Below are 23,895 nucleotides of genomic sequence, written 5' to 3'. Positions count from 1 at the left end.
TCGACACTTTACAACACTTTTCACGAGAGTTTGACGTTTCTTGCCCATCCCTAATCACGATGTTTACGAACGAGTGCAAACGAAGGAAGGGACAGAGAGACCAAAACAATTACGGAAGATAACCACAAAAAGAACGTGGAAAATTTATGAAATTCTGTGAAAATCGCGTGTGGCGCATTTCAGAAAATGGTGCTGCGCTCCGGCATTATAATTCCGTTTCAGTTTCGCGACACAAAGAAGCTGCTCATGATTGGCGTGCCCGAGGAGAATCGAAATCTTAACATATGGGACCTGAAGAACGTTGGTAAGCACAAGTACACACATTTTTGGATGGTCGCTGGATGGGGCGTCCACGGCCGCCAGGTCAGGTCGTAAGACGACTTTAATTGCCCTCCCTCCCGATTCTGTGCTGTGTGTGTATAGCAGAGTGGCGTGGCGTGGCCGGCGGTGGCGGTGGCGGCCCCTCCGGAAATGGTTGTATAAAATAATATTTGTTGCATTTTTGCAGTGCGTGCCGCCTTTGGGATATACAATTTCGAGTTTCGCAACAAGAAAATTGGCTTTAACATACCCGACGAGCTGTTGCTGCACTATCTGGCCCAAAGGCACGACCTTACCAATTTCGTTATAGAAATCAGTCAAGGTAAATAGCAAACCCAATAGCAGCTAAGCCGCGTTTCAATTAGCGTTTAAGCGAGCCCGACTCGGAGTCAAGAAACCCCCCAAAAACAAATGTATATCCATATAGATCAAATCTGTTGTGTGTGTATTTTACTCGAACATATAGACGCGGCAGCCGGTAAACGTGCTTTTTGCTTGTAAGTCTATCTGGAAATTTGCCATTTGTAATAAAACCCAAATTGTACAAATGCTTCCCTTTGCAGCCCTCGACGATGGCCATGCCAAGGAGATGCTGTCCTACGAGCCCTCCTGCTCGATGGCTGTCCTCAAGCAGCAGCAACAACAGCAGCAGCAGCAGCATCATCCGCTGCAGCATCATGTGCCATTGCCGCAGCGTTCGAGCGAGAGTGCCTCGCACCACACGCACGACTATGTACCCACCTCGCAGCCCAATTCACCGGCACTGGGCGTGTGCCATGAGCCAGTGGACTCGCCACTTGAGCAGCAGGCCAACACCTCCAGCTCAGACCATGCGGACAGCTCGCAGAAGCTGCGTCTCACGCAAACCTATGCGGAGCGCACGCCCGAATCGCTGACACAGTCCATCGATCCCATGGACATTATACCCAAAGCAGAGACCGAGTCAGAAGTGGAACGGATAGCAAGGGCTTCGCGGTTTCTGGCGCGGCAAGAGCAGCAGCATCATCAGCACCAGCAGCAGCAGCAACAGCATCAGCAGCAGCAACAGGCAGCGGCCCTGCAGCACGCGTTGCCCTCGCAGCAAATCTTTCCGAACTACACGCACAGCTTGCCGCCAATGAATGCACCAAATCCCACACAACAGTCACCCTACACGCCCGGACTGATGAGTCGGTTTAGAAGTGAGAGCAGCAGCTGCCATTAAGACCCTTAAACAATGCCTAATCGTACTTCATTCTCTTCACAGAACGCGGCGAGCGCATGTCCAAGGATCAGAAGGAGCTCTATGTGAAATTCTTCGAGGATAATCCCTGCATGCTGTCGAATCATCGCCGGCATGATGGCCTCACCGAACCGCTGTGGGCGAAGCTGGCGCACATGTTGAACAGCGTGCCGCAGGGCGCTGTGAAGAATGTGGAGGACTGGAAGCAGACCTTTGATGCCTGGCGATATCGCATCTTTATGTACACGCGCTACAACTCCAAGCTGAGCATGTCGGAGACGAGTGATCCGAAGAACTTTAAGCCGCTCACTGCCACCGATCAGAAGGCGTACGCCATGTGGACAAGTCACAAGCACATAGCACCGCAAGACTATGAGAAAATGGATCTGTTTGTGCCCCTGGACGAGGCCACCACGGCCACCAACAGCTACGACTATTGATTTATGGGATCTATGTGCAATATTACAAACAATCTGTTGATGTGTACTTTAACTAATGCTAAGCGCAAAATACAATATTTTTAAGCTAAAACCTGACAGCCTCATTGTCTATAATAGTTCTAAGGATCACTGTGCATCGACTGCCTTAATGACTTTCCGTTCCTCTTGCAGTGTACGATGTGGCTCTGGATAACTACGTCTTGAATCGACAGTGCCGTTGCGCGGAGCAGAAGCTGCTGAACGACTCGCCCACACCCGAGGAACCCACGAACCTGTGTCAGCCCAGCAGCGTCTTGGAGTCGACACCCACGCCCATTTTGGCCATGCCAGCCTGCGAGGAGGATGAGCACGAGGAGAGCATGAAGTATCGCATCGATAAGACCAGCAGCAGTGGTGCAGCCTCGGCGGAACTGGGCATGCCCGCCTATGAGGCCTGCAGCCCGAAGATGGACTACGATACGCAGGATGAGCTGCCGGACTCGCCGCATTCACAGCAGCTGCCACCACCGCCATTGCCGTTGCCGCCGGCATTGCCGTTGCCACCGCCACCAACCTCCCACCATCATCAGTTGCAGCAGCAGCAACAGCAGCACGAGGAAGAGCAGCAGCAGCTGCTGCAGGAACGCATTCAGCACGAGTACATGATACAGCAGCAGCAGCAACATCAGCACTTGCAGCAGCAGCAACAGCATTTGGCGCTGCTACAGCAGCAGCAGCAAGAGGAGCAACAGCAGCAGCAGGCAGCAGTCGCTGCAGGGCACGCTCTGCCCGGCCAGCAGCAAGTCTTCAGCATGGCGGCCATGGGCACCACCACCACCAATAACATTCGACGTAAGTGGAAGATCTAATACCATATGTCGCTTTCTCTCTAATGGCTTTCCTTTCACAGAACGCAAGGAACGCATGTCTAAACGGCAGAAGGAGCTGTACGTACACTTTCTGCAGCAGCATCAATTCATCAACGATCATCGGCGCAACGATCCCGTGCTGGATCCGTACTGGCTGAAGCTGGCCAATCTGTTGAATGCGGTGCCCCAGGGCGCCGTCAAGCATGTGACCGAGTGGAAGCAGACCTTTGACAACTGGCGCTATCGCATCTTTCTGTACGCGCGCTACAACTCCAAGCTGCAGGACGAGGAGGCGCAGAATCCGCGCAACTTCAAGCCACTGACACGCACCGACAAGCAGGCCTACATCATGTGGATACGCAATCCGGATACGGCGCCACCCGATCTGGACAAAATGCGTAATGTCTTCTGCAATCTGGAGGAGACCACGGCGCAGCAGGACTAGCGAACAACGTCTCCAACAATTGCCATTATCGTAGTCTATAAATATGGAAAATGTTCTTTCTTTTCTTCGTCTTTCCTGGTTTCAATCGTCGTTAACTGTGTATAAGTATATCTTTCCGTTCTTTCCTGTTTCTGGGAATGCATTTTCCTCTAATTTTGTCATTGTTATGCCTTATATGAATATTAAAAGTGTGTTTTTTTGAATGAAGCTCTAATTATAGTCGAAACATCGGCGCAAATATGCACGCGAGTATTTTTAGCATCAGTTGGGATCAGCATCAGTTCATTTGCCTGATGTTTTGCATATGGTATGTGTGGCCACAATGAATTGAATCTTAATGCTGAACAGGTTATAAAATTATTAAATTAAAATTGATTGTTCGCGGACTTATTCAACTCACACAGAGAGACAAACGGAGTAGGGCTTAGGCTTACATCATGCGCTGGTAAGGATATCGAATCTGATAAGTTGTCCCCGCAATGATCGCTGCTTGGCCTTGATGGATTGACTTATGTTTGCTCTATGGGCCAAACTCCTTTCAGAACCAGCTTCACTTCGCTTTGTGCTACCACTCCACACTCCACCACATCTCTGTGAGTTTCTCTGTGTCTCTCCAGCTGGTCTAGAGTCTAGACACCCACTCGTGCTCGTATCGCATGTGTTGATTAATTTGTTGCCAGCGGCTGTACAGCATCCATCCAGTATATGGACACTCGTATATGTGTGGCTTGTACTTGTCGCTAATCCCTCGACCATTAATTATACGTTCAATCATATCCGATACGCTTCATGCAGCGACAGCCGGTTGACGGCTTTTAAGGGGGGATCAATACCAAGTTTCATTGGCAAAATCCCGATAATAATTCCTTCTTTTGCAAGTCTGCAAATTAGTTCCACTGTTTGTTGAACCTGAAATTGATTCTGTGACTGCGACTGTGGGATCTGAACCTGAAATGGTGTCTGTCTGTCTGTCTGCTGGAACCTGTACTTTGTTTGTAGCTGTGTCTGAAAAGGGAGCCCACCAACCGATTAACATATTGTTAATTAAAAGAAATTACTTTGGGTTTGGCTTTGGATCGAGCTGTGACTTTGTGGGCTTTTGACTTGTGCCGTCGATTATATTTTATTCTTCCGATTAGATTGCAATTTATCATAAATTATTGCACTTAATTGTGTGCAAATGCAGTTGAAAATCTCGTTATAATAATAACAGAAGTGAAATTGAATTGAAATGAAATGCATGTGCTACATAAAGAACTAATTTAAACGAGCGTATCAGCTTTGGAGATATTGCAAATGACTCGTAAACGTACTCCACTCCGCGGTACTGCTGCTCCATTATCTGTGGGCAACCTCATTCCTCATAAAGATAAATGCAAACCGAAGTCACTGCTGGTTGCCTGGGCTATTGGCTGGGGGTTATTAGCTGTGACTTTTTGCGGCTGTTCGCTTGGTTTGTTCTGACTGTTGACTGCTCTCTGGCACAACACTGTTGCAGTCAGTCAGCCGTTCAATATCAATATTTCAGTGTTTGGAATTTGCATTTTCGTAGGCCGTCAAAGGCGACACACACCACACACTGTGTGGTAGGTGGCTTTCATTGAATATTTGTATGAGTTATGACAGGTGGGGGAAAACAATGCGAATCTTGGTAGCTGTCGAGCGAACGAACGACCGTTCAGTTCATGTTTAATTCATTGCCGCTGCAACTCTGTCAGCGTAACGGTAACCGCATATAGGGTACAGGGTTGCCGCGTTCATTCAATCTAGAACCTGAAACCAGAATAAATGAGAAACAATCTACAGAACTGGGTGGAGTTTGATGTAAATAAAGATATGACTAGTAACTCCCAACCCAGTTTCAATCGAATCCAAGCCAGCGCTTAGCCAGACTAATATCTAACCGTAAAATTACCATATATTAACCGCTCACTTTCAATGGCAATTTATCAAAATTATCAAATCCGATTAAGTTGCGTCCGCTGGCCGAAAAAAATTCTCCCACACTCTCACCCGAAAAAAACTAAAGACCAGCAGCAAATCACAGTTTAGCCCAAAAATAAAGTTAAAACAGACTGAAAACTTCACCGAGATCAATCATAAAGACATAGAAAAATGCTGTAAAAACGATAAAAACACCATAAAAGCGATAATAATCTTTTTGTAAGACCTGTTTTGCCCAGCAATGATCGGAGCAGAGTCAGACCCCAACCCAGGCCAGACCAGACCATACCAGACCAAAGGCAACTTGTCAAGCCCAAGTGATCTTAACAGACATTTCTGTTGATTTACCATTCGAGAATTAAAGATACAACACATAATGGCAAAAACTTGTGTATGCTAATCAATGCTCCAGTTGATTGATATGCCATTTTAATTACGTTTACAATTTAATTGACCTGAACTATCGCGCCTGACCAAAAAGAATCACTTAAATCAATTTTTGTTGTTTCTTAATGAGGAAACAAATCCTCGCCTCTGCCTGCATTTGCATTAAAAATCAATCTGAACTCATAAAATAAAATTAAATAAATGCAAAAATACGCACACACGAAATTATTTTGCATTAACATTAGGCAGTCGCGATAATGAGTTTGGTGTTGGACACACTCGTACTCGGACAGCATTAACTTGGAGCCTCATTAACTTGTCCAAGCAATAAAATCAGTTGTATCGGCTGACATCCAATCAAATTGATGGGGACAACCACTCCACATCCCTCCACACAACACAACACACCACTCGATCGATCCATCCATGTTCACGCGGGAGTGTGGAGTGGAGTGGAGTGTCTCAGTGTGTGTGTGGTGCCAGCAGGCTGTAGGCTGTAGGCTGCTTTGAAATGTTTAATGAAAGAAATTAAAATATGTCAGCCTTCAGCTCATGCGTACAGACCTGACTATATCCGATTTCAATGTCGCTCACGTAATCGCTCTCTGTAATGTGAGTCAAGTGCGCTTGGAGTACACCAGTATGAGTACAAGTGTGCGTGTGTCCCGACCCTGTGTGAGCGTTATCACTGAGTGACTTGCAAAAGAGGTCAGGGATGCCCGATGCCCACCCACCCCTATATCATAAGCAAAGATGGGGCCAAAAAGAGTTAAGAGGTTTTTCCCGCTTACTTATGAGGGGGTTGTCTTACTCTACCTATTTTTTATTTACTGATTGATTTTTAACATTTGTCCAATTTTAAAATATTTTTAGTCTTCCCCTTCGCCGCGCTTCTCATAAATGATACCTAACCAGTCCAGTTTTTCCAAATTAGTCAACAGTTTTGTTTATGGTGCGATAAAGTATTTATTTATAGATAATCTTTTCTCATTGAACCATATTTATGTTATGATAACACATTTTATTTATTTAACTTTTGTTTTTAACAGGGGAATCCTGCTGTGACGCGTCATAAATACCACTGAAATTATCATTAATTTCAATGTACATATTTATTTATAATCGTTACTCATCTAATTGCATTTATATGGTTTAAATATCAAAACAAAAATCAATTAAATTATTTGCACAACATTTAGCTGCAGTCCAGCAGCATGTTGCGCAGAAGCAGCAGCAGCAGCAGCCGGAAGCGGCCCTAGCAACCATGTTGCTGGTGGAAAACGAGCTCTCTGGCAACATTTTCGTGTAAGGCGAAACAACAAACACAGCCGAAGAAACCCCAACCCAACGGCTTGGGGTCGAGCTGCGCTGCGCTGCTGCTCGGGCTGGCTGGGGGTTCGGGCCTGTTGTTCGTTGTTGGGGTTCGGCTTGGGGCTTGGAGTTCGCGAAACCAGCTGATGACCAGATGGAGCGAGCCGCCCGACCAAAATGAAAAACCGGGAGACGGAGACTTTGTGCTGATGCTACCACATTCGCTGCTTTCAGTGCGGCCCGGGTCTTCCAACTGTTTTGTCACGCCTTAGCGCAAACTCCGGTTCAACTTGCAACAGCAGCAACATCAGAAGCTAACCCATTGAAGGAGATACTACGCCCATCTGTAACCAGCAGCAAAGTATGTGCCGCCGTGTCAATGGATGATGCAAAAGCCTCGAAACATAACAAAACAAAACAAAACTCCCGTGTTAATCATTCGCAGTTGCGAGAATTTCGTGAAGTGCTAAAAAACATATACGACTCTCGGAAAACCAATAAAAATAAGGAGTACGAAACAAGAAAACAAAAGACTTGGGCAACAAACTTGCGTGCAGCAATGCAGACAATTTATAGCCTGGAGGCTCACTCGCTCTCCTCCCAAATCCAACTCAAAGTTGGACTACGCCTTCGAGTGTGGCTGAGGCTGTGGCTGCAGCCGTTGCAGGCGTGTTAAATTTATGCAAATAAATAAATCAATTCCACAAAAGATAAATAAAATTTGAAGGCGTTTTTCCAGCCATTTTTTGGCACGCACTGCCCCAGCAACAAAAACATTTGTCAAAAAAATAACAGCAACCCCAAAACTTAAACGAATCTGAAGGAAAAAATCTGTTTTCTAGAAACGCCATAAATTAAACAATTCGCCCATGAATCTTTCGTCTGGCCAACAATTATTTCACTGCACCGAGGAAGGAAAGGGAAGGGAAAACCTGACTACGAGAATTTTGTTTAATGTTCATTGCCTTTTTAAATGCAACAAAAACATTGAAATGAGTGAAATAAAAGGCCATAATGCATGCTAAGCATACGTATAATAGGAGTGTGCATTTTATGTGTACTTTGTTTCATCTACAAATAGTTTTTTTTCGCCTTTTAAGTGCCGGAAATATTTTCTTAGATAATTGTGGGTACTTGAAGTTGGGTGTTGCCCACCCATGACTATGAGTATGATTATGAACATGACTATGAAAAGCAAGCGAGAGTGCAGAGTGTGATTATAAAAACCTTGTTAATTTGCGCAAATTGGTTCGCGTTTTGTCAAGTGATGCTGAGAGTTTTAGTTATGGCCACACGACGTAATAAATTGAATACCGTGCCGCATCCTCAACTAGTTTGTCTGCACCATAAACAATTTAATTAAATTTATGCACATATATTTCAAGAGCCTAAGAGCCACACTTAAGGTTACGAGTACACCGCCAGAACGGGTTTGCGACAGATTCTGAGCTGCGATTAGTGCGTGACCTCCAGTAGTCCAAAGTTTCGGCTGCGTACCTTTAGTAACTCCAGTAACTCTGGGGCATAAATACATTCTCACTTCTAGATAGTCACGTTCCATGTGTTAACCGTGACTTGGGCTCGCGTTATCGTTGGCGTTGTCTGCGCAGAACGCAAAATCTGCGTCTGGGCCGGGCCGGGCCGGGCGTCTGGCTCGTAAACCACATACTAGCACGCCTTCTTCTTTCAAGAGACTTTGTCTCAGGGATATTTACGTTGCCAAAACGAAAGAGTTAGCCGCAGCACTTAAAATGCGTGGCATGTGGCTCACATTTGGCTACATTTTGCGACATGGCAGTGGCGACCAAAAACAAAAACCGACCGCTAGACCCCAAAGGCAATTGAAAATTACTCGTACCTTAAATTTTCAAGAAAATGGACATTTAAATTGAACGCCAAAATTTACGCATGCGCGACATATCGTTCGTGTCTTGTTGCCGGCTACTGGGTCGTCGTCATGCGGTCGCCCCCGCCTTCAATGGACACCGCCCAAAAGTAGTTTCCGTTTTTCAGGCTGTTATCAGCCTGCCCCTATCCATTTGTGGAGCGAATCTCGGTCGCGATCTCGCTCTCGATACCCTAATGCGCCGCCATGGGACGGACACCGGACTGTCCACGGGCACTTGGCAATTGAGACGCCAAACTGACATCGTCATCGCCATCGCCAACACAATCAGCGCCAAAAATAAAGTAAAAAAAAGAAAAACCATTCACTAGGGTCCAACTAAGTAATGGGATTGCATAATGGAAGGCGGTGGCGGCGGCGTCGGGCGACTCGGGCCCGTTCCATTTGATATTTACTTTAAATCTGATTTGATATTGTCCCACATGTCATTCGATATGCCAGAGACGTCTACTATTACCAGGCAGCAGCAGCAGCAGCAGCAGCAGCGGCGTCCATTTGGAGTGGGGAATGATATTTGATTGAGGCTGACCAGTCAGTCGTTCGGCAGCCGATCTGTTGCCGGTTGCTGCTGGCTGCTAGAAAAAAACCTAATGCCAGATCTCTGTGAATATCCCAAAAACAACTTTCTGTGCTACTCGCATTCTGAGACCCCCAAAAGTGACTGTTGGTCAAATCTGTAAATCCATTTTAACACACATATTTCACATACAAATCTTTTTGCAGTTGATCGACTTAGAAGTTTCGAGTTTCATTTGAAAGTATCAAATTACAAAATGGTAAGCAAAATTAAATTATAATTATTATTATTACATTTATTTAAATTTACATGCACATGTATACTCATATTTCCGTTCCATAATTGAGTTCAAACACGTGTGTCCCGAGAGTCAAGCGTTGATTCTCATTTTTTGTTTTGTTTTTTTTTGTGTGGCTCAATCAGAGCAAAAATATATATTTATGCACGTTTCGAATATTTGCGGGTTCTCACACATAATTTTTTGGCGTAATTAAATCAATGTGCACACACTCAACAACAGAAATTGTCACACACGCCAGCAAACAAACGGAATAAATTAGATATCAGGGCGCAGGCGAAGGCGAAGGCGAGGGCTCAGGCATTCATTCGTGTCAACGGACCTTGCCTCATCCTCAGACCCGTAAAGGTGAAGGGGAAGAGAAGTAAGAGTAATTGGAATTTACTTTGTAATGTAACATTTTTTGGAATATGTGTGGGAACATTTTCTCAACAATTCGGGGGATGTACTCAGGGAAGTGCCTGTGGGATTTGCAATTACAGAATTATTCTTGGCAATTTTAAAACATTTCTTCACACACGTTTACGTTAAATATGTAATTAAATATAGTTAATAACAACTCTCTGTTTATGCCCATAATGGCAGAAAGAACATTTGCAAAAGAAGGTTGCTTTTCATTCATAACTGTGAGAACATTTCTTCCCTCGCGTTTCCTTAAATATGTTATTAAACAACACACAAACACATCACCCGCCCAAGTGGATTCCCATAATTTCTGTTAGCCCAAGGACAAGCCACAAACAAATGAAACGTCTGTCTGTCTGTCAGTCTGGTCTTTTGTTGTAAGTCAGCAATCGACAAGGCAATGACCCACAAATTTCAGTCCGTCTGTCTGTGTTTCTGCGGTTTGTTGTCAATTCTTACAAGTATTTATTCTGGCACGCATCATTGTGTACGTAAAGTATAATATTCTGTGGCAAGTTTGTTTATTCGCTGATTTTCAGTGGCTGATGTCTCACCGGAAACGAAATGCGAACGATTCGCTGTCTGGGTCTTGGTGAAATCAGCGTCATTAACTGTCAAAAGGCACAGGCAGTGGCAGCATTTGTGCAACATCATTTAAGTAATTAACGTATTCGATTATATATTTATTTTTTTTGATACACCGAAGAGACCCCGAACCGAACCGCAGACAAGCATAAGTATATTTTTATTAATATTCCATTTACTCATTTCATATTTGATTGTTCATTTAAAAATGACTTCCTCAAACGCATTCCAAATTGCTGTTGCATGATCTTCAGCCACAAATCATTAGCAACGCTTTCAACACCAACCCGAAAGGCCAGGAGGCCATTTATCATGCACTTTCGGTTATCATTTTGATTGTAATTCAAATTGGATTGACAAATATTTTGAGCCATACCATACACAATGGTCTAACTGCATTACATGTCCCTGCCACGGCTCGGGCTAATGTTTATTTTATGCAGAAATGCCAACAAAGCCACTAATTATACAAATTAACTGGCGATTTTGGTTTGTTTGGACAAACAATCAATATTGCGACTGTTTGGCTACGCTCCAGTCTGAAACTATAATTTGTTGGTGTTTGTTTCTTGTGTTTCAACTCTAACGGTAGCACATTGACCTCCTGAACACACAAAACCAATCGATCCATTGTCTTGGGCCCAGCGTTGGAGTCGAGTCCATTGTTTGCAGTCGATTGATTTGATTCGCTTTTCGTTTCGTTTCGATTTGTTTCGATTTATTTATCTTTTCCCCCAATCCCCCCCAATCCCTAGCCACAATTTTCACAACATTCCAGTCGAAAAGTTCAAAACACTTAACTGCCTGACAGGCATTAACTTTTGGGGGCTCTGCAACCCACTGATTAGCCGTCTTGACTTGCAGTTGCGTTTTTTTGGCTTGCAGATTTATGATTAGCGCCCAGGTTAGTCGGGGGCCAGCGACGGACGCATTCGAGTGCCCTACTCAAAATGCAAGTTATTACTTCACTTTTTCCCTCTCTTTTTTTGCGAAACTGTGCCGCCCAAAATGCCAGAAATTCAATGAGCCTCTGCTATCGAGATGGAGTCAATCAGCCGGGCAACAGGCAGTCGGGCAGGCAGTCAGGCAGCCTGGCAACCGAGTGGCCAGAAACCAAACCAGAAATGGTTAACACTGACAAAAAACATTTGTCTACCCTGGGGCATACCCTCAGACTTATTTATGAAGATTGGAATCTAGCCTAGAATAATTGACAATTAAACAAAAAAAAAATATATTCCAGCAGCTGACAAAAAAGATTGATGAAATTTTGGGATACAAGTGGGGCAGGGCAGGCAGCTCACTTTTGGCACATTCCAGAGAGCATTCACAGAGGCAAATATTTTCTTGTAAAACTTTATAATGTAGTGGTTAAATGCATAACTTTTTGAAGCAAAGTTTCATTAAAATATATCCACCAGAAGCAAAGTTCACTGAGGGCACTTCAGAGACAAGCGGTTAGCCTTCATGATGCTGCCGCTGCTGCCGCTGCTGCTGCTGCTGCCGCAGCTTCTGTAAGCGCTTCTCGAATCATTTACACACACACAAACACACAGATACATATTTAATTTGTCCATTTTGTTGCGTTAATTAAAAGCCAAGTCGGACGGACGACTGCCTACGCCCCTTGCATGTTCTGTATGCAAAGAGTGAAATCAACTTTAGCCGCGAAAAAGGTCAAGTTCTCTGCTGGGAATCTCAGTTCCTAACCGAGCACAATGCCTGGGTCTTGTAAATAGAATCCACCCACGTAGGAGTCATTGCCATTGCGGGTGAGGTGAGCTCCGATCTACGGGAAGCAAGAAATTAGCTTATGAATATCGTAGATTCAACGCAAAAATTTCATTAACCCCCATTGAGCAGGTTCAAAATGCGCATTAAATGGGCAGGAAGACAGACAGAGGGGCAAGGGGCAGACAGCATTTTGGCAGCGTAATTGAAATCAACATGATGTCTACTTATATATTATTACCTTCTGGAATTTTGGTGTGTTCCTTTTTGTTTGTCTGTTGTTTTTGTTGGCTGTCTCGCATTTTTTGTGCCAATTTATTTGGCTGATTGACTCCCACGTCTGCGTTTGCTTATAAATATTGTTATTTGACTGGCAAATCATTTTATTTTTTGTTGGTTTTGGTTTTCGTTTTTGTTTGTTTGCTGGCCATCGATTTTTATCGACATTGTTGAATATTCTTTTGTCTTGGGGCTTGTGGACTTGACTTGGGCTGAACTCCGCAGCAAAATAGCATGGGAACATTGTGGCAATTAATCAAAGTGCATAATCATATTCAAATTGTATTTGCTAAGCGTGGAAAGTATGCAAATTTAATGGCCATAAAACAATAGAAAAATATAGAAACTCTTTTCGGTAAGAGAGGGAAAGTTGAGGCATCTCAATGGATCATTTACTGTCAACAAAAGTGTTTTCTGAAGCACCTCTCCTGCGGTTTCAACATTTTAATATCCACTCAATTGCCAAACACTAGACTGGGCCAAGTGCTGGCTGGTGCTAGACATTCTAAAATGTGTACAAATATGAAACTAGAAACACTTTCGGAAAGCAAGACACTCCAAGACACGAGCAGGCCGGCATCTCCCTTCACCGCAGCCGAAACAAATCGCTGCCAATCAACTCTCATAGTTCAAGACACATCTTCCAACGATCCACTCCATTGAGCCACCAGTTCGCTGATCCACGCAGAGATCAAAGCGGCTGCACAGTCAGATCTGTGTACGTTCTCCCGCACAAGGTTAGGCCTGAACTGCATGAGGCTTCTGGCTGACTGATGAGGAAGCTTGAATTAAATATTATGTGTATATTTTTGGACTGGGTACTTTGTACTTCCACAGCGAATGAATGCAATGAAAAGTCAGTCTAATGATAGGCAAGAGCACCGAAAAGGAAGGCTAACTTTTGGGCTAACAATTTTGTGTACCCTTGCAGCTTCATGAAAAGTCTTCCGGTAGCTACAGGATAGCTCCGTCTCAGAGACTCTAAAACAAAAAGGGAACACTGTAGCCTCGTTTCGCCTGCTTAAAAATAAAATTGCACAAAATTGGCAAGCAAATGCTTGAATCTTGAGGCGAAAACCTCAAAAAATTGAAACAAGTTTGCGCTGTGACAAATGAGCGCAGCCAAAAAGGCAAAACGAAACTACATACAGCCAGGGGGAGGGCAGGGATTGAGCCACAAAATAATGGTCTGGCGTCAAAGAGCCATGTTCAAATTTAACGCCAGCTTTCGAGTGTTTTAATGCGCTCCAAGAGGTGGCAGTGGCACAAAAGGGAGGCACGGGGCGCTACTACACTACTGGGCAACGTGCCATGTTGTTTGTCTGTTTTGTTCTCTGATTTATCAAGGTCGCTGCGAGCTAATTGATGGATGGATGGATGGGTTTTGCTGCGGTTACTGCATCGAGTGAGCGACAATTTGCCAAGCCTTGAACTTCTCTGCCGCAGCGTCAGCTGAAGATGGATATGACTGGAGAAACTGAGAGTGAATCTGTATCTGTGGCTGGCAATCGGAGGCTAGGCCAGCACTTTATATGCAAATAAGTCAGTGGAGTCCGCTGGCCAGCTGGCCCACTCCGTCAGCGTTGTAATAAAGCAGCTAATTACGTGACACGCTTCGGCTGTTCGACTTCAGGCAGAGGCAGATGAAGTCATTCTCCGAGCGACTGCTGCTATTCTTAAACCCTTTATTTATGATTCTCGATGCGAACGAAGGTCAGCCGGCGACAGACGGGCAGTCAGGCGTACCCCGCACTCTATGTGTAGATACTTGGAGCCAGTTCAGTGATCTGCCGGATGTCTTCTCACGTTCTGCACCAGAACCCATTAAGATGTAAATTTACGATTAAGTTCGGACAACAGCTACAACGTGCACCGGACTCGCGCGCGTAAGTGAAAAGTCAGATTTATGGATGATATTTTGTGCCGCTGACACACAAGGCAGAGCACACCCACCTTCTCAGCTCTGACTTTGTTTGACATACGAGTGTGCAGAGCAGTGCTATGTAATTATCAGGCCATGGCCGTATAATCCGCATACTGATGGTTCTGGTTTGAACAGAATTAGCAAGTAGATCGAACGGATGTAACACCATGGATGGGTGTGTGGAAAACCCACTTGTAGAGCAGCAAACGGAAAGCATTTCATCGAATGGAATATTAAAATGAATTCCAATTGGTATTTGCTATTTATCGTTTGCTTTGGTTAAACACCTTTGGAACATCTTTATTTAATTATTCACTTTTGATCGTCAGCTTTTGTTTGCCTTCCTTTGTTCATCTTCTCTTAATCATCTACAAATCAATTTATAAAATTCTTCATACATACTTTTGCTAATCTTTTCTTGATAATCTCTTGTTCATGTCTTCTTCCCCCGATCTCGACCGAAAATACTTTTAATCCCCCTCTAATGACTTAATCTCTTTCAATGGCGCTCTTAAAAGCTTTTCCATAAAGAAGATCACTGCAACCAATAATAATACTTAAGCCGCTTATCGCTTGAATAATCTATTCAATTATCTCTTACTCTTACGCTGCCCATTCTCCTCCCCCCTCTCACACTCGTCTATTGTGTGTTGAAAGCATTTTGATTGATGAATGTGCGGCTTTGTGCCCTTTTACTTGAGTCTACTTTTCTTTCATTAATCAGATCGCTGTTACTGTTTGCTCTTTAGTTTTGCGCTGTGAACTCCGTTAACCCCAATTCCTCAATAGCCAAATCATTGACTTACTTTCATCGCACCCACACGAGTGTTAATTTTTCAGGGAATAACCATTTATCATGCGAGTCCCCAGTCCCCGTCCAATCGATTGTTCATTTTCAACTTTTACCCGCATTGCGAAAAAATGCAATTCACAAATGAACGAAGCCTGAAAATTCCCCCAAAAAAATATGTGAAATACGATAAGGCATATTCATAATTAAATTGCAGTTTTGCAGCCCGCACGACCCACAAAGCCATAGACAGCCAGTGAGGAGTGCGGGGAGAGGGATACACGGGCTAGCGGGGGAGTAGGTCGATTGGGGCTACCCCCATGAGCACCCATAAGCGCCATAAGCCAATATAAATTATTTCAATTAAGGCGTTTAAAAAATGATTATGGCATACTTATTATCGAATTACATTTCGAACACGCCAAATGCAAGTTTTACTTTTGTTTCTTGTGAACGATTCCGAGACTGGGATTGGAACTGAAACTGGGATTGGGATTGGAACAGCCACGAATATCTCTGCTAATGTTGTGCAATAAAAGAGATTTACTAGGAGACAGACTGGGGAGGCTGCACCGCAGAGATCTCAAGCGATTTGTTCAAGGGGCACAGCCATAGCCAAAGCCCACAGCCACAGCCACAGCCACAGCTGCTTAGCACTGGTTAGCCACACCACAGACGGACAGACAGACAGACAGACGGACAGACGGACAGCTGGCTAAGGAGTCTGCAGCAGTGCTTTCCACATTAAATTAAATCTAAGCTTGACCCAAAAAAAACACACAAAAAATACCAAAATTTCGAGCTGCAAACCAAAATTTTTGCAAACATTTTATGCTTTTTTGACTAAGCACTTAATTTGAGCTTCGATCGGAAAGCAAAAAGCTACAAAACCTATAGCGCAGGAATGGCCATAACTGCCGCCCCGTCCAGCCATTCATTTGATAATAAATGATTATTTTTCGTACTAAACTGCGTTAATCAAAGATAATGATAATGCGGTGTGTAAACGCCGTGCAGCGGCCTGCTGTAATGGAGCGCGGCTCTTTTATTGATTGTTTTTAATTAGTGAACAGAATTTCGGTACACTCCCCACGATCAAGAACGAGATCAAGATCGAGCGGAAGGAGTGGCCCCCGCACAGCCACTTAAGGCTCGACCCACCAGAGGAGAGTCTGCCATTCCGGCAGTTCGTTCAACTGCCGCAAAATAAAATTCTAGTAGGCAGCCCATTAAGCCATAAAGAACAAAATCTAGCAACACGCTTGGGCTACCTTTTGGCGGTTTCCTGGCTGGGGGGGACTGGTTTCCCCGCTCAAGTTCAGGGTCTGCAGCGAGAGACCCATTATGTCTGTCGGAAGTGACACGAAGCAGCAGCAGCAAAGCCCACCTACAGGGCGCACCGACCAACCGACCGACCATTGTTACACAAATTTCAAGTTTATGGCATCTCATGCTACTTAATAACAGGTCTTGTCAAAACTGGAGCCATTAAAAGGCTTCCACTTCCACACGCCGCTCAAAGATCACTGAAAAGCTGAACAGCTGAGCCCAAAAGCATATTTCTTTTGACAACTATGATCGGGCAGATTTGGTGGCACATTAAATCGAATTTTGACGTCATCAAAGCCTAACCTTAATGCTGGTGCTGCAGATCGTGCAACGACTAATGCCAGCAATTATGATACACAGAGTCGTCGTCTGTTGGCTCGATTTGGCTAATTGATTGACGATTTTGCATTGACAAGTATTTATTTAGCTATGCACACGGCATAAGTACGACGACTGTTTATTGGCATATTGCCAATGCGGGTTTTTGTTGCAGCAATACTCGGAGCTGTCTGTCCCCTCTGTCTCTCTGTGTGTCATTGCTGTGTGCAATCATAAAAGCATGCCTAAAATCAAGGCCACACTTTTGACGATCGACGATCGTCAATCGATGCACACACAGCACATGACAATTATTTTCGGGCTGCTTGTTTTTTGTTTTCTGTGGAGTATTTACTCTACTTAAGCGATTGGTGAAGTGAGTTTTTTTCTGCGAGCCTCTCATAAGTTATCATAAAAAGTGGCAGCCAAAACGAGTCGAGCAATTGGTTTGCATGGCAACTTGTGCAACATTCGGGCTTGGGCTTGCATGTCGATGGGCAGACAGAAATAAATGTGCATGGGGAGAGGTGTGTTACGAATTTGCATGTTGAAAAGAGAGCTTTGGGTAATGACAGGCAACTTTCTCGGCTAACAATTGAGTAACCTATAAATCTTTATAAATATATATGGGCAAAGACCCAACCTGCGGCCAGTTCTTGTCAGTAAATTCCTTAATAAGGAAGTGGCTTGGCCACAAATGGAGCTGTCTTTGTAGCAATTTTCAGACCCAACCTACAATGTCAATGTCGTAAATCAGCTGGCTAGAATGTTAGCCACTTACCCACAGATATCTAGCCAATTATCTACATCTATAATTTCATTTCTTTACCCAAGAAACCCTAAGCAAACTTTGCCTCTCCATTTCGCTGCTTTTCTACCTAAACTCTGGACAGAAAAAGTGCCCCTGCCACGCCCCAAAAACGTATCTCTTACACGTTACAAATCAATCATATTTATCCAGCATTCAATCTGTATTATAGCCACTCCCATGGCTCCTCAACCCTCAATCCTCAGCTTGAGAGCCATTCAATTGTGGAATCTATAAATCTCTGTTATTGATGCCATTTTTGGCATTTTACTTGTGCCAACAAATTTGTTGCCAGATGCCTATCCTCCTTAGCGGGCAGTAAATGCCAACCAGCTACACATGACACAACTATTGACCAATCTTTGGAGTAAAGGTTTCTCCCGCTCCCCTCCACACCCGCTCTGCCACGTCGTTGCCCCTTCTTGCCCCTCGTTTCGGGTGCGTTTTGTTGGCGATTCGACGTGCCGTGGCTCTCGCTCTCGTGGACACTTCCTAATGGATCATTAGTTAAGCAAACACCCAGCCAGTCGGTCGGCCAATAAAAATAACTACAAGGCAGTGCAGAATAATAAATAATGTCGCATTCTGCAGCAGCGGGTTCGTTTCGTTTCGTTTGTAATCGATTTGAGAATGATCAGAAAAAGTGTCAAACAATAACGAATCGCATTAAACTGGAATTGAATTGAATGTAATTAATCAACAATAAAATTAAATCCATTATGCGAGCAAATGATTCCAGTAAAGATACAATTAAGCTAACAAACACACAGTTGGACCCCCATAAATATGTATAAATAAATTCATTATAATTCATAGGCGGCCAAAGTGCAAGCTGGCAATGGAGTAACAATTTCTCGGAACATTTCAGCACTTAACAAACAACAAAACAGCCAAACAATGAGGCTCTCTATGCGCAAACAAACAGCTGCAACAAATTTAACACTTGACATTGTTTGCAGGGCGTGGAGAGGGGGTGTTTGGGGGGGATTTACTTGATGTAATTGTCATTATTACACACGAGATTCAACTTCGAATCGAGTTCAAGTCCAGAAGGCTGTCGCACAATTTGCCATGCGACTATATAAAGCTTTTTTAATTAATAACAATTTGGTTATTCGATGCGATATTCGATGCGATTTTCGATTTGGTTTTTGTATTTTTTGATAAGGTGAAGCGAGTTTTCGATACTCGCAAATTGAGATAAATTGGGGGCGGCCTGGCTGTCGCCTTTGAAGGCCATTTGTTCGCAGCCATGTAACAATTTGTCAAACACGCTGAAGATGATGCTCCTCTGAATATTTGCTGCTTGTTTTTGGTTTTATTTGCAGCTCACTCCATGCCTGCTGCTAGTCACAGTCGCCAGTTTGGGCCTCGGGACGCAGGCCATACGGGTGGACTGGGGCACAAACACGGGCCCGATAGCGCCGCCGCCGCCACGAACGACGCCACAGCCGCCGCAGAAGCCGTACCGCGAGCCGGCGCCTGTCTGGGAGGATCAAAGCAATGACATACCCAATCCCAATCCCTATGTGTAAGTGTAGACAAGATCGAGGAGAGAGAGGAAGTTCACCTTTTGACCCGTTTGCCTTTCACTCTTCGACAGGTACGTGCTGCCGCCGCCATCCCGTCCGCGCACCTGGGCCATACCCGCCGGACCCTATGCCCCGCCCAGCTACAACAGTCAGCCGCCCAGGGTCAACTCCATCAACTATGGACAGCTGGCCAGCTCCGTGTACAGTGCCGGAGTCACATCGGTGCCGGGCTTGGCGGCACAATATGTGCCCGGCGTGGGCATCAAGTATACGGCCATCGTGCTGCCCGACAAGCTGCAGGGCAAGTACAACGCAAAGACCAAGAAGTACAAGGCCTACGAGAAGGCTGGCAAACATGCGTCGTATCCCTGGAACTATGTAAGGCAATACGAGAGCCGCAAGCGGTATCTGCGCTACTGATATATAACTACCTACCTACCTACCTGATATTTACGTACACCTACCTGATATGCATTTAGATCTATATAGAAATTGTACAAGAAATTAAAGCCAAGCCTCACAGACAAACGAAAACACAGAACTCCCATGAGAAAAATTGCTTTTGTAAATGTTTTTCTGCCACTCGTACACATCCCACTCACTGTTCCTTTTCATCTGCAATCATTTGCAATCATGTCCATGTCCATGTCCATGTCATAATCGCATACATCATCTCGTTGCAGTTGCAGCAGCTGCCAGTGGAGGAGAAGGCCTTGGAGTGGCAGGTGCAGCTCGAGCAGCAGCTCGAAGAGGAGGCAGCACGGGCCCAGCAGAAGCAGGCTCTGCCTGCCAGTTCCTCAACGACATCCACAACATCCACCACAACGACCACATCTACCAGTACCACAACGGCAGCTCCAGTAGCTTCCAGTCCCAGCCCAACAGCTGCCCCATCAGAGGCAGACACAGACCCCAGCTCGACATCGACAATACAGCCCACAACAATTGCCAATTACAAGGTGGCACACGAGAAGAGCGCCCACCTGAAGAAGCTCAACAAGCAGAAGCGACTCCAGCAGCTGCACCTCGAGTTGGAGCAGCAGAAGGAGAAGCTGGCCAAGAAGCAGCAGCAGGAGCTGCAAAACTTGTTACAGACCAGCTGAGCTGAGCAGCGCGGTGCGGTGCCAGTGCAGAATACAAAAATAAAAGTGAAATAAATAATACACACACACACACGAAACAAGAGTTAAGCTTAAGACGTGCCCCGTTAAATGTTGTACATAACTATTAATAAATAAAAACAACCAGTAATTAAACCCAAAAGCGAAGAGTGCCACAGAGTGAAGAATTTGTGACTATAAAAGGAATATTTAACCAGGGAAAGGAGACTCCAAGAAAACCTTTTAATGTGTGTAGACTGGAGGAGAATTGTGTTAGCTTTATCCTCGATTTTCGATGTACATTTTGACTTGTGGAGTTCGTTGGCGTCTACTAGAATTTGGGCAGAGCAAAGAACACTTAAACATAGTGAAATTCCCGCCTTAAAGTCTCAGATCTTGAGCTGAAATAGCTGCACATAAAAATCTCTTAACTCTTTTTACACTCTGTCCCATGAGCAACAGACTCTGCCCTAACTATACAACAAACTATTAGCCCCCGAGGGCACAATCTTTCGGCGAAAAACCAAAGACTTGGGCAACGAACTAGAGGCGGGAAAAGACCAGCCATGTGTGTGTTTGAGTGTGTGGAAACCGCCGAGAGAGCGTGTTTGTGATGGCGCCTAAAGTGTCTTTTAATTGCCTTCCGGGGGGGTCATAGCAAAAAGGTCAAACGGGACAAGGTGAGCTGTCAAATGGAATAACGGAGCAGCACCCGTACCCGTACCCCTACCCGTACCCACTGATTGGCACTTTCTGGAGCGACTTTTCATAGCCTCCGGGCTTTGTGCACGAACCAAGCGGCAAAAGCCAAAAGGCTGAAAGACAACCCCTGTAGGCAATTAGCCAGAGAGCAATTAGCAGTGTCGTTGAACGAACGATCGGCCACTGGGGGCCCATCATTTGCCGCTGATCACAGAGCGGCCTGTGCGCGCAAGAGCAGACCCTGACCAGCAATGGAAACAATATGATTTTAGCACACCAAATATTTAGCCAACAAAAATACAATCATTGGATTTTTACAGCAACTTAAATGTATGAAATACAATCCCTCACTTTTGGTTGGGGTGCCGTTAACAGTTGCTTGGATTGTCAACGGGTTTTGTGGGCATGTTTGGGCAGGTTTAATGGCCATCGCCACAAGCCAGCAGCCACATGCCACAGGTATAACTCAACAACAATTGCCCGGACCCCTCATTAATTATAATTAAGCTCGAAATGCATGGCTCGGAAAGTGAGCCAGCAGTAATTTCTTGGCTTATAGAACCCACTAAATATGAAATTAAAGGCAATTTGCTTACAGCCTGAGGAGGTGCTCAACTCAAAGGTAACTTCTCCAGCATGGTCTCCCAATTAAATGAAACAACTCCTCAAATAAAACACCCAACACACTGGCAAATGATTCACTTCACGTTGATTAATTTACAATCTAAAATTATGCATGTGCAATGTACATTTTATAATTCATACAATTTTTGCGCTCAAATTACATGTGCGAAGCACCCGAAATCAATTTAAATTTCAAGTTCGGAATTCACTTAACAGCGAAATCATTGAAAGACAATTAAACATTTTGTTGTTTACTGTGGGATGCGTAAAATGAGGTTTAGGTAGAGTACCCAGTTTGTGCGGGGTCCGGTCCGGTTTAAACCACAAATGCCACAGGCTGCGCCAGGGCCAGGGCCCGAGGCGGTTGCTTGCGCCGCAGCTCCAGGGACTGATGCACTCGACTGTGCGCCGTTCGCTGCTGAATGACAGCCTTGAAGCCACGATGGGGTCCGCACACTTCATAGTGAACGCTGCGTATGTATCCGCCAGGCTCCAGGTGGCTGTATGTGCCCAGGACATGATCTCCCCTCCGCTGTTCTCGGTGCAGAATGTGCACTTGGCTCTGCAGATCGGAAATGTGATATTGATGCGAGTAGTGGAGCTGTGTGGAGTGGAAGCAGAGTCATGTCTTTGTGGACGGAGTTGCTGTTCCCACACTTACCCTTTGCTCATCGTGGTTGTGCCCATAATCATTATAAGTTTCAATATATGCGGCCATCACGCGCTGCGTATGCGCAATCTGTAGGAGCAGCCAGAGGCAGAGTAAGAGGTAGCCAAATGCCATCCTGACCGGACACGTGGTCATGAGTTGCTGCCGAAATTAATTTGATTAGAAACGTAACGAAACGACAGCCGTGTCAGTGGGGGTTGTCCGAATGGCTGACCAGGAGGTGTGGCCGGGGTGAAAATCATTTGCACTTTGTGGCAGCGGCGATTGAAAGCTCGAAGCGGAGCAACTTCCTAGCGCTGCTGCTGCACTGGCAGTGGCAAGTGGCTGAAGCTGATGCTGATTACATAGTCACGTTGTTAACTACATCTTCACGGTGCAAGCAGCAGCAGCAGCAGCAGCAGCAAAAACGAACCTTCCAGCAGCGTGTGGTATGGTGCATGCCACAGTTGGGCAATCAAATCGAATCAAAGACCAGGCATCTTTCACACTTCGTTAGAGGTAAAAGCCATAGCCGCCGCTGCCGCTGCCATGGACCTGGGACATGGATTTAGTCAAGGCAATTTAGTGTCAAAAAGCGAGCACTCGATACAAAAACAAAAGCAAAAAAGAAAACACAGAATCGGAAAAACCGCAAAGCGAAAAAGACTCAACAGCAATATGCACATTATGGATGGATGCCCAAAACTCCATCTCAGGCGGCGATCTCTGTCGGCGGTTGGCTAACCATGCCCTAACGTGACTCGGGGGGCTGCCTCGATTGGATTGGCCTGACCCAGGCGCCTGGGTCCCTTTTTTTTCGGTGCTTGGTGCTTGGTGCTTTGGTGGCTGAGATTTTTCATGGGTTTGGCTCTGTCCGGAGATTGCCGTTTATGAGGCACGAGTTGCAACTTTCTTTCTCTCTTGCATCATGATGGTTAACGTTTTTTTTGGGTTGTTGTTTTTCTTCAGTCTTTTTCAGTTTTCTTCTCCACTTTTTTGCAGCACGTTTCACTGCAAATGCAAAGATTTGAACAGCAGGTGACGCCATCGTCATCGCCATCGGCATCGGCATCGGCTGGGGGCCATCGTCCACGTTCAGGTCTTCCATTTGGGATGCTCAACAGTTCATAAAAATCAATGCCCTTTTGATTAGTTACAGCTGTAATTGTGTGAACAGATAGATCTTTGTGAAAGGCAAAGACTGCCAAAGAGACTTTTGGTTGCAGCTGCTCCCGCGAATTCTCTGCAGTAATAGAGAAATTGTCTAATTAGGAAGCAACATTTTGGGGCTACAACTTTCGTTTGGCCATAGGCTAACTGGCACTACGCATACGCCCCCCTGTCGGATTGTGCGGATAAATCTGCCACCAAAATCCCTTTGGGCAACTCAAACTGCAGTCAAGCAAAGCCCAGCTAAACTTTCGTTAATTGCAGAGTAGAGTTCGAGTCCCATAATTCACAGGAATCGAACGGATAATCT

General features: G+C 45.1%; 3 protein-coding genes across 5 annotated transcripts; 2 read left to right on the top strand and 1 right to left on the bottom strand.

Annotated features, from left to right (window-relative positions):
* Positions 1–48: 48 nt before the first annotated feature.
* On the top strand, positions 49–3,490 carry LOC117895468 (putative mediator of RNA polymerase II transcription subunit 12). Of its 3 annotated transcripts, none has more exons than XM_034803142.1 (4): positions 49–304; positions 509–643; positions 2,155–2,814; positions 2,873–3,490. In XM_034803142.1, the coding sequence occupies exons 1-4, from the start codon at positions 187–189 to the stop codon at positions 3,274–3,276; spliced, it is 1,317 nt and encodes a 438-aa protein (XP_034659033.1). In that variant the 5' UTR covers positions 49–186; the 3' UTR covers positions 3,277–3,490. The 3 variants fall into 3 exon arrangements, with proteins under 3 accessions (XP_034659033.1, XP_034659034.1, XP_034659035.1); XM_034803143.1 differs by lacking the exons at positions 2,155–2,814; positions 2,873–3,490 and adding exons at positions 885–1,502; positions 1,568–2,128 and having other exon boundaries at positions 54–304; XM_034803144.1 differs by lacking the exons at positions 49–304; positions 509–643; positions 2,155–2,814; positions 2,873–3,490 and adding exons at positions 732–818; positions 885–1,502; positions 1,568–2,135.
* A 3,754-nt stretch (positions 3,491–7,244) lies between these two features.
* On the top strand, positions 7,245–20,512 carry LOC117895474 (pollen-specific leucine-rich repeat extensin-like protein 2). Its single transcript, XM_034803152.1, has 5 exons — positions 7,245–7,279; positions 9,548–9,600; positions 19,137–19,339; positions 19,412–19,718; positions 20,024–20,512. Exons 2-5 carry the CDS (start codon positions 9,598–9,600, stop codon positions 20,441–20,443), a joined length of 933 nt encoding a protein of 310 aa, XP_034659043.1. The 5' UTR covers positions 7,245–7,279; positions 9,548–9,597; the 3' UTR covers positions 20,444–20,512.
* A 1,568-nt stretch (positions 20,513–22,080) lies between these two features.
* LOC117895476 (cuticle protein 7) lies at positions 22,081–22,575 on the bottom strand. The gene is made up of 2 exons (XM_034803153.1): positions 22,428–22,575; positions 22,081–22,367 (listed from the first exon to the last, which is right to left on the bottom strand). The coding sequence occupies exons 1-2, from the start codon at positions 22,569–22,571 to the stop codon at positions 22,083–22,085; spliced, it is 429 nt and encodes a 142-aa protein (XP_034659044.1). The 5' UTR covers positions 22,572–22,575; the 3' UTR covers positions 22,081–22,082.
* Between the last annotated feature and the right edge of the window lie 1,320 nt (positions 22,576–23,895).

The sequence above is a fragment of the Drosophila subobscura genome, chromosome J, assembly GCF_008121235.1.
Source record: "Drosophila subobscura isolate 14011-0131.10 chromosome J, UCBerk_Dsub_1.0, whole genome shotgun sequence".
Classification (NCBI taxonomy): domain Eukaryota; kingdom Metazoa; phylum Arthropoda; class Insecta; order Diptera; family Drosophilidae; genus Drosophila; species Drosophila subobscura.
Note: the sequence above shows the minus strand (reverse complement) of the source record. Positions and strands in the feature narration are given on the sequence as shown.

Bases quoted from the DNA above. Each gene is read 5' to 3' on its own strand.
- LOC117895474 (XM_034803152.1), top strand. The intron at 19,340-19,411 runs GTAAGTGTAGAC...ACTCTTCGACAG, and splicing joins CCCAATCCCAATCCCTATGT to GTACGTGCTGCCGCCGCCAT. The intron at 19,719-20,023 runs GTAAGGCAATAC...ATCTCGTTGCAG, and splicing joins CGTCGTATCCCTGGAACTAT to TTGCAGCAGCTGCCAGTGGA.
- LOC117895468 (XM_034803142.1), top strand. From the start codon at position 187: ATGGTGCTGCGCTCCGGCATTATAATTCCGTTTCAGTTTCGCGACACA. The intron at 305-508 runs GTAAGCACAAGT...GCATTTTTGCAG, and splicing joins ATGGGACCTGAAGAACGTTG to TGCGTGCCGCCTTTGGGATA. The intron at 644-2,154 runs GTAAATAGCAAA...TTCCTCTTGCAG, and splicing joins CGTTATAGAAATCAGTCAAG to TGTACGATGTGGCTCTGGAT.
- LOC117895476 (XM_034803153.1), bottom strand. From the start codon at position 22,571: ATGACCACGTGTCCGGTCAGGATGGCATTTGGCTACCTCTTACTCTGC. The intron at 22,368-22,427 runs GTAAGTGTGGGA...CACTCCACACAG, and splicing joins ACAACCACGATGAGCAAAGG to CTCCACTACTCGCATCAATA.